Source organism: Ranitomeya variabilis, chromosome 2 (genome assembly GCF_051348905.1).
Source record: "Ranitomeya variabilis isolate aRanVar5 chromosome 2, aRanVar5.hap1, whole genome shotgun sequence".
NCBI classification, from domain to species: Eukaryota; Metazoa; Chordata; class Amphibia; order Anura; family Dendrobatidae; genus Ranitomeya; species Ranitomeya variabilis.
The window spans coordinates 480131706-480146396 of record NC_135233.1 but is presented as its reverse complement, the minus strand read 5'-3'; the positions used below and the strand labels follow the sequence as shown (position 1 = coordinate 480146396).

At 44.2% G+C, this 14691-nt stretch overlaps 1 protein-coding gene across 1 annotated transcript in view; it reads right to left on the bottom strand.

Moving 5' to 3' along the window:
- LOC143803845 (uncharacterized) overlaps positions 1-14691 on the bottom strand; it is a 90422-nt gene that overhangs the window by 19262 nt on the left and 56469 nt on the right. The window contains exons 2-3 of the mRNA XM_077281610.1: positions 10077-10193; positions 8600-8992 (exon numbers count right to left, since the gene is read on the bottom strand). Coding sequence (XP_077137725.1) covers positions 8600-8992; positions 10077-10193 — 510 coding nt within the window. The remainder of the gene's footprint in view (positions 1-8599; positions 8993-10076; positions 10194-14691) is intronic.

Here is a 14691-nt window from a genome sequence, read left to right as displayed (position 1 = left end):
CCAGGATAGGGCGAGGTCTTTGATGCCAAAGGAGGAGAGGATCTGCAGTAGGAGGCAGTGGTCAACTGTGTCGAAAGCAGAGGACAGGTCTAGAAGGAGGAGTACAGAGTATTGTCCAGTAGCTTTGGCAGTAAATAAAAGAATAAAAACCAATATATACATTACATATAAGTATCTGCAACAGGACATAGAATAAAAAATATACAATATTGCAGGAGCACTGCATCACTTGCCCTGGCACTTATGAGTTTGTAGGGTGTCTATGTCTGATGTGCAACTGTCAAACCAAGTGATGTTTGGCAATAAAGTTAGTCAGGAAGTCTGTCTGTACTAGTTGTCATGCTGTGCTCACTTCTGGCCAAAAGTAAAGTTGTTCAAACTTCTCGAACATGATTTGTCATTCTTTCTATCCTGAGATGTCCTTGGCCACCTGCTGTGCAGATAAATATTTTGATCCTAAATTCATGTAAATGGGACAGGCTGCAGTTGCAGTGCAGCCTGGAAAACGTAAAACGAAATGCAGAATAAAAGCAAAACTAATGCAGTACTGTGGTGATTAGTAGAGGACCCGTAGGTGTGATCTTTCATGAATCCTTTAGTGATGACTTTGTTGGAAAATACAACAGGGGACTATGTTCATAAGACAGCAGATGGTACTGCAATTGTTAAATGCAATAGCTTGTTCCTAAAGCAAAACCCCAAAAAATGAGCTGGAGTAGAAGTTGGTATGCATGCAACATATAGGAGCCATTAAATGGACAAAACCTAAGAGAGAAACAAAATGGGCAAAATTCTGCTGTAAATAAGTAAAAAATAATAGTACAAATAAATAACATAGGGCCCCCGGAAGCACTGCTGTTGATCAAAAAGCGTAAAAGATATCCCACCTCGAAAAGGTGTAACCAAATATAGTCCTATACTATCTCTAATATTAGAACTTTACCATGTGTCAAAAATGAACTCAATGTGAATAAGGGCAGAGCAGGACAGGAGCCCGACTGTGGACACCCAGCCATGGGAAGCTATATAAATGCCATACCCAGCTCAAAGAAAGGGAGCCAACACTCTTGTTTGTACTGAGTTAATTTAATGGCCAGTGTGAACATACATTGCATGCAAACCAATTTATACTCCTGCTCTTTTTTTTTTTGTTTTGTTGTAAACTCAGTTGGACTCCAGTCCTGCTTTGCCCTTATTTACTTTGAGGTTTGTTTTTTTTACACATGGTAAGCTTTTAATATTAGAGCTAGTATAGGGCTATCCCGGTTTGTGTACACTTTTTCGTGATAGGATGTATTTTAACCCCTTCCCGACCCGTGACACAGCGTATGCGTCATGAAAGTCGGTGCCAATCCGACCTGTGACGCATATGCTGTGTCACAGAATGATCGCGTCCCTGCAGGCCGGGTGAAAGGGTTAACTCCAATTTCACCCGACATGCAGGGACAGGGGGAATGGTGCTTTAGCCCAGGGGGGGGGGCTTCGCCCCCCCCCCCCGTGGCTACGATCGCTCTGATTGGCTGTTGCACTTTCAACAGCCAATCAGAGCAATTTGTAATATTTCACCTATGAAAATGGTGAAATATTACAATCCATCCATGGCCGATGCTGCAATAGCATCTGCCATGGCTGGAGACCCCGATCTGCCCACCCCACCGACTGACGGCGGCGATCTGCAGCCGCCGTCAGTGTTCCGTACCCCTCCGTCCTGTCCTAAGCGCCTTCCTCTCCCATCCGACCCTCCCCCGCCCTCCCCTCTGCCCCCCCCCCCTCTGCCCCCCCCCGCTGTCCGATCGCACCCCCCCATACTTACCTAGTCCCGGTATCCCTCCCGGTGTCCTCGGTCTTCTCGCATGGGCGCCGCCATCTTGGAAAATGGCGGGCGCATGCGCAGTGCACCGGCCGAATCTGCCAGCCGGCAGATTCGTTCTTTGATCGCTGCGATAGGTTCTATCACAGCGATCAAAATAAAAAAAATAGTAAATAACCCCCCCCCCTTTATCACCCCCATAGGTAGGGCCAATAATAAAATACTGAAAATATATTTATTTTTGTTTTTCTGTTAGGATTAGGGGTAGGGTTAGGGTTAGGGGTAGGGTTAGGGGTAGGGTTAGGGGTAGGGTTGCACTTAGGGATGCACTTAGGGATGCACTTAGGGATGCACTTAGAGATGCACTTAGGGTTGCACTTAGGGTTGCACTTAGGGATAGGGTTGCACTTAGGGATAGGGTTGCACTTAGGGATGGGGTTGCACTTAGGGATGCACTTAGGGTTGCACTTAGGGATGCACTTAGGGATGCACTTAGGGTTGCACTTAGGGTTGCACTTAGAGATGCACTTAGGGATGCACTTAGGGTTGCACTTAGGGTTGCACTTAGGGATAGGGTTGCACTTAGGGATGCACTTAAGGTTGCACTTAGGGATGCACTTAGGGATGCACTTAGGGTTGCACTTAGGGTTGCACTTAGGGTTGCACTTAGGGATAGGGTTGCACTTAGGGATAGGGTTGCACTTAGGGATAGGGTTGCACTTAGGGATGCACTTAGAGTTGCACTTAGGGATAGGGTTGCACTTACGGTTGCACTTAGGATTGCACTTAGGGATAGGGTTGCACTTAGGGATAGGGTTGCACTTAGGGATAGGGTTGCACTTAGGGATAGGGCTGCACTTAGGGACAGGGCTGCACTTAGGGACAGGGCTGCACTTAGGGATAGGGCTGCACTTAGGGATAGGGCTGCACTTAGGGTTGCACTTAGGGTTGCACTTAGGGATAGGGTTGCACTTAGGGATAGGGTTAGAATTAGGGTTAGAATTAGGGTTAGGGTTACAATTAGCATTAGAGTTAGGGTTAGAATTAGGGCTAGGGTTGGAATTAGGGTTAGAATTAGGCTATGTGCACATGGTGCAGATTTGGCTGCGGATCCGCAGCGGATTGGTCGCTGCGGATTCGTAGCAGTTTTCCATCACGTTTACAGTACCACGTAAACCTATGGAAAACCAAATCCGCTGTGCCCATGGTGCGGAAAATACAGCGCGGAAACACTGCGTTGTATTTTCCGCAGCATGTCAATTCTTTGTGCGGATTTCGCAGCGTTTTACACCTGCTCCATAATAGGAATCCGCAGGTGAAATCCACACAAAAAAACCCTGGAAATCCGCGGTAAATCAGAAGTGCAGTGCGTTTTACCTGCAGATTTTTCAAAAACAGTGCGGAAAAATCCGCACACAAATCCGCAACGTGGGCACATAGCCTTAGGGTTAGGGTTGGAATTAGAGTTAGGGTTGGAATTAGGGTTAAGACTAGGGTTAGGGGTGTGTTGGGGTTAGGGTTGGGATTAGGGTTAGGAGTGTGTTGTGGTTAGTGTTGGAGTTAGAATTGAGGGGTTTCCCACTGTTTAGGCACATCAGGGGGTTTCCAAACGCGACATGGCGCCACCATTGATTCCAGCCAATCTTGCGTTGAAAAAGTCAAATGGTGCTCTCTCCCTTCCGAGCCCCGACGTGTGCCCAAACAGTGGTTTACCCCCACATATGGGGTACTGTTATGATCCTAGTGGCTGAGGATCACAAAACGGACTAGCTAAGTTTATGAACATAGACATGAGCTCTAGGGAGGTGGTAACTGGACTGACCGCAAAGTAAGACCTCACTTGCCTCAAGAGAAATCACCCCAAAGATATAGGAAGCCCCCAACAAATAATAACGGTGAGGTAAGGGGAAAACACAAACGTAGAAATGAAAACAAATTAAGCAAATGAGGCCCGCTAATACTAGATAGCAGAAGACAGATAGGGAACTGTGCGGTCAGTAAAAAAACCTATGCAAAATATCCACGCTGAGAGTACAAGAACCCCCACACCAACTAACGGTGTGAGGGGAGAAACTCAGCCCCCTAGAGCTACCAGCAAGCAAGGAAATCACATATTAGCAAGCTGGACAAAAATAAACCAAGAAACATGTGACCACTGATGGTCAAAAAATGAACCAAGCAAAACTTAGCTTCTCTTGAAGAGACTGATAACGAATGACTGCAGGAGAGCTCCAAAATAGCACTGAAGACATTGACAGCAGGCAACAACTGAGAGTCCAGGTGAACTAAATAGGAAATCAGCTAAGAGATAACGAGACAGCTGATCCTGCCTCAGACCTGCAGAATGACACAAAGAACCACCAGAGGGAGCCCAAAGACAGCACTCACACAGTACCAGTTGTGACCACAAGAGGGAGCCCAAAAACAGAGTTCACAACAGGGTACCAGCGTACTCAGGAGAAACTGGACAACAACTTTTGGGGTCCAATTTCTCCTGTAACCCTTGGGAAAATAAAAAATTGCAGGCTAATAAATTATTTTTGAGGAAAGAAAAATGATTTTTTATTTTCACGGCTCTGCGTTATAAACTTCTGTGAAGCACTTGGGGGTTCAAAGTGCTCACCACACATCTAGATAAGTTCCTTTGGGGGTCTAGTTTCCAAAATGGGGTCACTTGTGGGGAGTTTCTACTGTTTAGGCACATCAGGGGCTCTGCAAACGCAACGTGACCCCCGCAGAGCATTCCATCAAAGTCTGCATTTCAAAAAGTCACTACTTCCCTTCCGAACCCCAACGTGTGCCCAAACAGTGGTTTACCCGCACATATGGGGTATCAGCGTACTCAGAAGAAACTGGACAACAACATTCGGGGTCAAATTTTTCCTGTTACCCTTGGGAAAATAAAAAATTGCAGGCTAAAAAATCATTTTTGAGAAAAGAAAAACTATTTTTTATTTTCATGGCTCTGCGCTATAAACTTCTATGAAGCACTTGGGGGTTCAAAGTGCTCAACACACATCTAGATTAGTTCCTTTGGGGGTCTAGTTTCCAAAATGGGGTCACTTGAGGGGAGTTTCTACTGTTTAGGCACATCAGGGGCTCTGCAAACGCAACGTGACGCCCGCAGAGCATTCCATCAAAGTCTGCATTTCAAAATGTCACTACTTCCCTTCCGAGCCCTGACGTGCGCCCAGTGGTTTACCCCCACATATGGGGTATCAGCGTACTCACAAGAAACTGGACAACAACTTTTGGGGTCAAATTTCTCCTGTTACTCTTGGGAAAATAAAAAATTGCTTGCTAAAACACCTTTTTTGAGGAAGGAAAAATGATTTTTTATTTTCACGGCTCTGCAATGTAAACTTCTGTGAAGCACTTGGGGGTTGAACGTGCTCACCACACATCTAGATAAGTTCCTTGGGGGGTCTAGTTTCCAAAATAGGGTCACTTGTGGGGGGTTTCTACTGTTTAGGCACATCAGGGGCTCTGCAAACGTAACATGATGCCCGCAGAGCATTCCATCAAAGTCTGCATTTCAAAATGTCACTACTTCCCTTCCGAGCCCTGACGTGCGCCCAAACAGTGGTTTACCCCCACATATGGGGTATCAGCATACTCAGGAGAAACTGGACAACAAATTTTGGGGTCAAATTTCTCCTGTTACCCTTGGGAAAATAAAAAATTGGGGGCTAAAAATCATTTTTTGAGAAAAGAAAAATTATTTTTTATTTTCATGGCTCTGCGTTATAAACTTCTGTGAAGCAGCTGGGGGTTCAAAGTGCTCACTATGCATTGAGATAAGTTCCTTGGGGGGTCTAGTTTCCAAAATGTGGTCACTTGTAGGGGAGCTCCAATGTTTAGGCACACAGGTGCTCTCCAAACGCGACATGGTGTCCGCTAATGATTGGAGCTAATTTTCCATTCAAAAAGCCAAATGGTGTGCCTTCCCTTCTGAGCCCTGCCGTGCGCCCAAACAGTGGTTTACCCCCACATATGAGGTATCAGCGTACTCATGAGAAACTGGACAATAACATTTAGGTTCCAATTTCTCCTGTTACCCTTGGGAAAATAAAAAATTCCGGGCTAAAAAATCATTTTTGAGGAAAGAAAAATTATTTTTTATTTTCACGGCTCTGCGTTATAAACTTCTGTGAAGCAGCTGGGGGTTTAAAGTGCTCACTATGCATCTAGATAAGTTCCTTGGGGGGTCTAGTTTCCAAAATGGGGTCACTTGTGGGGTAGCTCCAATGTTTAGGCACACAGGGGCTCTCCAAACGCGACGTGGTGTCCGCTAACGATTAGAGCTAATTTTCCATTCAAAAAGTCAAATGGCGCTCCTTCCCTTCCGAGCCTTGCCGTGCACCCAAACAGTGGTTTACCCCCACATATGAGGTATTGGTGTACTCAGGAGAAATTGCCCAACAAATTTTAGGATCCATTTTATCCTGTTGCCCATGTGAAAATGAAAAAATTGAGGCTAAAAAATTTTTTTGTGAAAAAAAAGTACTTTTATATTATTAACGGATCAATTTGTGAAGCACCTGAGAGTTTAAAGTGCTCACTATGCATCTAGATAAGTTCCTTGGGGGGTCTAGTTTCCAAAATGGGGTCACATGTGGGGGAGCTTCAATGTTTAGGCACACAGGGTCTCTCCAAACGCGGCATGGTGTCCGCTAACGATGGAGATAATTTTTCATTTAAAAAGTCAAATGGCGCTCCTTCCCTTCCGAGCCTTGCCGTGCACCCAAACAGTGGTTTACCCCCACATATGAGGTATCGGTGTACTCAGGAGAAATTGCCCAACAAATTTTAGGATCCATTTTATCCTGTTGCCCATGTGAAAATGAAAAAATTGAGGCTAAAAGAATTTTTTTGTGAAAAAAATGTACTTTTTCATTATTAACGGATCAATTTGTGAAGCACCTGAGAGTTTAAAGTGCTCACTATGCATCTAGATAAGTTCCTTGGGGGGTCTAGTTTCCAAAATGGGGTCACTTGTGGGGGAGCTCCAATGTTTAGGCACACAGGGGCTCTCCAAACGCGACATGGTGTCCGCTAAAAATAGGAGCCAATTTTTAATTCAAAAAGTTAAATGGCGCTCCTTCACTTCCGAGCCCTGCTGTGCCCCCAAACAGTGGTTTACCCCCACATATGAGGTATCAGCGTACTCAGGACAAATTGGTCAACAACTTTTGTGGTCCAGTTTCTCCTTTTACCCTTGGGAAAATAAAAAAATTGTTGCTAAAAGATCATTTTTGTGACTAAAAAGTTAAATGTTCACTTTTTCCTTCCATGTTGCTTCTGCTGCTGTGAAACACCTGAAGGGTTAATAAACTTCTTGAATGTGGTTTTGAGCACCTCGAGGGGTGCAGTTTTTAGAATGGTGTCACTTTTGGGTATTTTCAGCCATACAGAACCCTCAAACTGACTTCAAATGTGAGGTGGTCCCTAAAAAAAATGGTTTTGTAAATTTTGTTGTAAAAATGAGAAATCACTGGTCAAATTTTAACCCTTATAACTTCCTAGCAAAACAAAATTTTGTTTCCAAAATTGTGCTGATATAAAGTAGACATGTAGGAAATGTTATTTAGTAACTATTTTGTGTTACATAACTCTCTGGTTTAACAGAATAAAAATTCAAAATGTGAAAATTGCAAAAAAAAATTTTCACAAATAAACGCAGAAATTATCGACCTAAATTTACCACTAACATGAAGCCCAATATGTCACGAAAAAACAGTCTCAGAACCGCTAGGATCCTTTGAAGCGTTCCTGAGTTATTACCTCATAAAGGGACACTGGTCAGAATTGCAAAAAACGGCCAGGTCATTAAGGTCAAAATAGGCTGGGTCATGAAGGGGTTAATTTTTTTCTGTAGAAAGCAGTGTTTGATACGTGTCCTATGTTATTTATATGTACTATTACTCTTTACGCACTTATAGATGGGTTTTTACTCATTTTTTTCTATCTTAGGTTTTGTTTGTTACAGCTTGGTGTAGTGCGTGCAATTCATCTCTAGACTGTGCTGTTTGACCGCCTTACTTTGTCTGTGTCAGTGCTTTACTGAAATCCTCCAGGTTGTGATGATAGACACTGCCGGAGAATAACTGTTTTACTTGGAACTTTAAGCAGCCATTATCTTTGAGTGCTGATAATTCTGCTGAAAGCAACAGGCTTTGAATATGTTCACACGTTGAGTTTTTGCAGCTTTTTTATGCCAATATTAAGCTGCATTTATGCTGCTTATATGCAGCAGGTTTTGCTTAGCGTTTACAACTTTTTTTTGCTTAGTGTTTGCTGCATTTTTTGGTGCGTTTTTAACTGTATGTTTGTCAGGGTACATGAGTCTCTTGTGTATGCTGATAAAGTTTAGTGCATAAAAAAGAATCTGAATCAACTTCATCAAGTTTTGGCACCAAAAACACAGCAAAACCCGATACTTGAGTTTTTGCAGCGATTTTTGCACCACCCATAGCTTTCAATGGGTTCAAAACGCTGCAAAAATGCTAAAAAAAGCATTGACGTGCTGCATTTTGCCAAAACGTGCTCTTTGACAAAACAGTCAGAAAAAAACCTGTGCATTGAAATCTCATAGACTTTGCTTGTACTGCAGAAAATTTGCGGGAAAAAAGCTTTAAAACGCAACGTGTGAACATAGCTTTATTGTAAAAATAATTCCATCAGTCCAAGATAAAAAAATATTTCTATACTAAAGAGGTTAATAATATATTACAAACTTTAATATTTTCTTATTGGATATTGAATATCATAAACCCACCCTTCCTTTACCTGCGGTTGGCGTTGTGCTCTCAGTTGTTGTTGTAGTTGTTGTACTTGTAGCAGTGGTGATTTCAATGGTTGAAGATTGGCACCAATCGGGTAAAGGAGGTGGGCAGCATACCCTGATCTGATAGTTGTAGCACACAGGCATGAACCCTGTCTGGTCTTTGTTGTTACAGATGAGCCCGGTGGAGACATCACATGTCAGTATCTGTCCCACCTGGTCTAGTGGTATATCTGGAAATTTTTCCGCTCTGCACGAAATGTTTTCTGGCTTCTCACACAATGTGTGTCCTTCATTCCTGATGTTGTCAAAGGTCTCAAAATCCCCTCCATCGATTTCATATTTAGGATAACTGACATCAAACCACTTTGTCCACTCACATTCCTGGTTACAGTTGACTACAGAAATATGGAGGCATTTTATACTGAAAGTCAATTAAATATTTAAATAAATCTAAAAATAATCTTAATGTCTGTCTGTTCATAAGAGGTATGATCTAAAATATAAATTCAGGCCATATTGGTTTCGAATTTAGAGATTTGGAGGTATCAGCAGAGAGACATTTTGCAATCTGCCTAATGCTCAAAGTGGCAACTCCTTTATGATCTCATCTTCCTGACTTCTATTGATCAATTTAATTGCACTTGTGTGTGTCACGGGGGTACTGGGTTGACTAAGGCTAGTTACCCGGGCCCCTGCGATATCCCTCAGGCTAGGGAAACCCTGTCTGTCCCTTTCCCAGAAGTTACACTAAAGGTGTGCATGTCTGGGCCGCCAGGCCTGATCCTGTCTCCTGTTTCAGCCCTAAGCTGAAACCACCACCCGCCACCCAGTGAAGAGACCACACACCAAACCCCACGGAAAGCACAGACAGGGAAAACTAAAAACGCACCACGCCGCAGACACACAGGAATACACTATAATGTGCACAGGGCAAAACAAATACAAATATAGGAAAGAGGAATATGACAAAGGATAATACACCACCAGATACGATATTCCTACAACAAGACCACCACTCCAGACCGGAATCACTAGGCACAAAGCACAAGCTATAATCGGCGACGCCCCAAAGTCCAGCACGACTATTAAAAGGCCGTGGGCGTGACCCAGCTTCCAACCTGATTACCAGCTAAATTAAGTCTAAATTAAGCTGGATAAAGTCTAGCCGACGCCGTGTAGTGGACGTGTGGGGAATTACCGCTGTCTGTCGGACGCCCTAGTGTGAACAGCGTCCGACATGACAGTGTGATAGAGGAGTAGAAGCCTTGACAGACTTCTCTTTGGCCCAGTGAGCCTCTATCTTCAGGAAGCCAGGAGAAGAATGCTGGAGGCTCCAGCAGAAAGGCAAAAAAGCTATTTCATTTTGCAGAGAACATCAATATAGAACACAAACTTGAAGCTAAATTAGGATTTCTTCTAGACTATTGTTTGTTCTTTCTGTTTTAGTCTCTAATGGAAAGGTTTGCAAGTGTTACTTACCAGTTGGAGTTGGTCCTGTGGTTGCAACTGTTGGTGGGGAAGTTGTCACACTAGTGGTAGTGGTGGGGCTCATCGTTGTCTCTGATGTAGTTGATGTGGTAGTTGGAGTTGGACGTTCTATGTGTATAGAAGCAGAGTAGGAATTAATAAGAGGAATGACACTACAGATTATTAATAAGAAAACAATGAACTGTGCTTTGCATAATGTTCTAGTGAAAGTTTCGGTCCCCAAATGGACCTTCATCAATTACGTAGTTGTAATTGAAGTTTCCTTCAATTACAACTACGTACTTGATGAAGGTCCATTTGGGGACCAAAACTTTGTTATTTCTTTTTGGACTGCATTAAAAATCCTTACATCTAACAAAAGTTGAGTGCCAAGTTATATTTACATTACTCACGGGTTGGGTTCCCACTTGTGCACCACTTACAGCTGTACAACGATATACTTTCACCATCCCCCTAGAAGACCTGGAGTTAGACGTCACGTTGGGTAATGAATCGCACGCCTTCTTTAGAGATGGTGTGATTTGTGTCCCATGATAACTGGATTTAGTTTCCTCTGGTGCTGAAGTGGTTAACTGACCTTTCTATGGTGGTCAGAAACATGCAGCTCCATTTCAGCTGCTTCTGATCTGGTCAATACCTCTTGCTACAAAAACTGGTCAGCCCTTCTTGTCCCTGCTGGTGAAAGACTTGTCTACCTGTGCTGAGTGCTAAAGTTAAATGGTTGGAATAAAATTGTTGTAGTAGTGCTCTGTGGTTTGCTGTAATACATGTGTGTTTATCTCCTGGTTCCTTGTTCCTTTTAGTTTATTCCTCCCTGCCCCTATCCTCCTCCCTATTGTTGGATTGTGTTTTTGTAGGATAGAGGTTTTCTCTCATTCCTGTTTTGCCTTTGTGTCTTGCTTACCTTACATTTCTGTCCCATGCCTCATGGGGTGGGGAAGGGGACAGATCAGGGTTTAACAGGACCATAGTAAGGTTGGAGACTCGGGCCTCTCTACATTGAAGAGTATTGCCAGGACAAGGATAGCCAGGGGGTCTCGGTTCCAGAGATAGTTTGAAGCCTCCCTTCCTTATCGAAGATTATCATACCGTGACATCATCTCTGTCTGTGGCAGCAGGGTTCTTCTTCATCAAGAAAAAAGATGGTGACCTGTGTTCCTGATTGGACTTTCGGGAGTTAAATTGGATATCCGTTCCCACTCATGCCTGATTTGTTCAAATAGATTACTGGGGGAAAATGGTTCTCCGAGTTAGAATTCAGAGATTATAGAATCTGATTAGGGTTAAGGAGTGGGATGAGTGGAAGATGGTGTTTAATACCACATAAGGGCATTATAAAATTCTTGTCATGTCTTTAGGTTTGATTAATGCTCCGGCCGTGTTCCAACATTTCATTATTGACATCTTCCATCACCTCATGGGTAGATTTGTAGTAGTGTATCTTAACTAAATTATAATCTACTCCCCTGATCTTAAGTCTCATCTGGTACATGTCAGGCAGGTGGTACATGTCAGGCAGGTATTACAGGTTTACAGGATTGTAAACTGTATGCTAAGTAGAGATGAGCCACCTCCCTAGTGTTCGGGTTCGGTTCGTCGAACAGGGAGATGTTCGACGAACTGTTCGACGAACTATTCGACGAACACCGTCGAACCCCATTGAAACCAATGGCAGGCAAACACAAACACATACAAACACATGGAAAACACATAGAAAACACCTTAAAAGGTGTCCAAAAGCTGACAAACTGCTCAGATGACACAACAAACACATGGAAAAGTCACAACTACACATAGTCATGCGAAAAGAAAAGAGGTGGAGGAGTAAAAGGAGGAGGAGACACAGATATAGGCATGTCATGCCATTCTAAAGTTAAGAAAGGCTGGAGTAAAAATCTAAACTCACTCTACCAACACCCAGACGTCTTGAAAAAAAAACACTTTCCCTAGAAGACGTAGTGGTACCCCCGTTGGGAGTTGTGCCAAACAATGAACCCAATACATTCAGACTAATCCACCATTTGTCATATCCAAGGGGCAGTTCAGTAAATGACAACATCGACGCGGAACCAAGAACAGTACTATGTACTGTACCTCCTTTGATGAAACAATCAGGTGGGTCAAGAAGTTGGGAAGGGGCACCCTAATGGCCAAAACAGACATTGAATGGGCTTTCCGGTTACTACCTGTGCCTCCGAATATTGTCCTCCCATTGGGTTGCTTCTGTGAAGGAGCATACTACATAGATCGCTGTTTGCCCATGGGGTGCTTCATATCCTGCTCACTATTTGAGGCGTTTAGTTGCTTCCTCGAATGTGTCGTCATGGACGTTTGTAAGGCAGCACATATTATCCATTACCTCGACGACTTCTTATGCCTGGGTCCAAAAGATTCTCCACATTGTGAAAACACACGGTAGTCCACCTGTGAGAAGGAGAGAGCTGGAGGGAGAGTGGACACCCCAGAGCCGAGGGGTTAGATTGAGAAAGAAAGAAGGTGGTGTAGCTTGCTTCATGGGTGGGGTACTCTGCTGAGTAGCAGAAATTGCTACTAGGCCCAAAAGGATTTCCTTGGCCAAATGCCATTAAAAAATAGTAGTTAGGTAAACAGGCGGTGTAGCTTGCTTCATGGGTGGCGTACGCTGCTGAGTTGCACCAAATTCTACTAGGCCCAAAAGGATTTCCTTGGCTAGATGCCGTTACAAAATAGTAGTTAGGTAAACAGGCAGTGTAGCTTGCTTCATGGGTGGGGTACGCTGCTGAGTAGCACCAAATTCTACTAGGCCCAAAAGGATATCCTGGGCCAGATGCTGTTAAAAATAGTACTTAGGTAAACAGGCGGTGTAGCTTGCTTCATAGGTGAAGTATGCTGCTGAGTAGCACCAAATTCTACTAGGCCCCAAAGGATTTCCTGGGCCAGATGCTGTTCAAAATAGTACTTAGGTAAACAGGCGGTGGGTGGCTGGGCTACTCTGCTGCCTAGCAGACACTGAAGCTTTGGAGCAGACCTCTGAATCCCAGGCCATAGTATGAGTAAACAACTCTGCAGACAACCCCACCCACCTGGAATTGACGATGGCAACGTCATGTAAAACTCAGCAAGGGGACTAAATCAAAGAGTCTCCATTTTTTCAAAATATTCGGCCACAGACACCACTTAAGTGGCATCAATTTCGCCAGAGTTTTTTAAAACGGTTGGTGAGGTGATTTTCAAAAATCATCAAGCTTTTAGTCTCCCCAAGAAGACACAGGGGTAGAAAAGTCCTTGCGGATCCAGGATTTGTTCATCTTGATGAACGTTAGTTTGTCACTGGATAGCTGCGTGCGCTTATCTGTCAGCACACCACCAGCAGCGCTGAACACATGTTCAGAGAGAACGCTGGCTGCGGGGCACGACAAGATCTCCAAGGCATGAGTGGCAAGCTCAGGCCATTTTTCCAGATTGGAAGCCCAAAATGAGCAAGGGTCCAGTTCCACAGTCATGGCATTGATGTTAACTTGGAGATACTCTTGTACCATCCTCTCTAGGCGTTGGCTGTGCGTCAGACTTCTTGTCTCCTGTGGCCTTGCAAAGGATGGTCTAAAAAATTCTTGAATCGATTGGAAAAAATTGCTGGTACCACCAGATATGATGTTACTGTTACGGTTAGAGTGATGACTCGATAGTCCCACGGTTGGCAAGTTAGAACTCAGAGATTGACTAGGTGCACCACTGGTGTTTTGTGGAAAAGCAGATGTTAGATTCTGTAACAGTCTCTGCTGATACTCCTGCATGCGTGAATCCCTTTCTATGGCAGGAATTATTTTGCCAAATTTGCTTTTGTAGCGGGGATCTAAGAGTGTGGCAACCCAGTAGTCGCCATCGGCATTACTTCGGATTCTGACAATCTGAGGGTCACGTTGCAGGTAGTGCAGCAAGAAGGCACTCATGTGTCTTGCGCATCCAGGAGGACCAAGTCCTTGTTGTCTTGGTGGTGGCGAGGTGAGAATCATGCTTCCTTCATCTGCCCTCTCCCCCCAACCTCGCACAACAGAAATTTGATCAAGGTCTCCCTCATCTGATGAGTCTTCCATGCCCAGCGCTAGTTTGTCCTCCACTTCTTCCTCACCTCCTGCACCTTCCTCAACAGTTTGGCTGCTACCATGCACCCTCGGTAATCCCTCTCCCCCAGCCTCCAATGCCAGCCGCCTTGGTGCTGCCAACCTTCTTGACCTTGGAGATATGATCCCTTCCGCATATGACTCCTCCTGTTCCTCCTCCTCCTCTTGTTCCACCACCTGACTCCGAACACTGTGTAAAGTGTGCTCCAGCATGTAAATCACCGGAATGGTCATGCTAATAATGGCATCGTCAGCACTAAACATATTTGTTGCTATTTCAAAACTGTGCAGAAGGGTGCAAAGGTCCCTGATCTGAGACCACTCCTGCAGCGTGATTTGCCCCACCTCTTGAGCTCGTTGGCCCAGGCTATACGTCATAACGTATTGCATCAGGGCTCGTCGGACAGTGCAGACACTGCTACTAGGCCCAAAACTATTAACAGGATTAGATGCAGTAAAAATAGAGATTCACAGGTGGTATAGTTAGTTTCACAGGTGGGCTACTC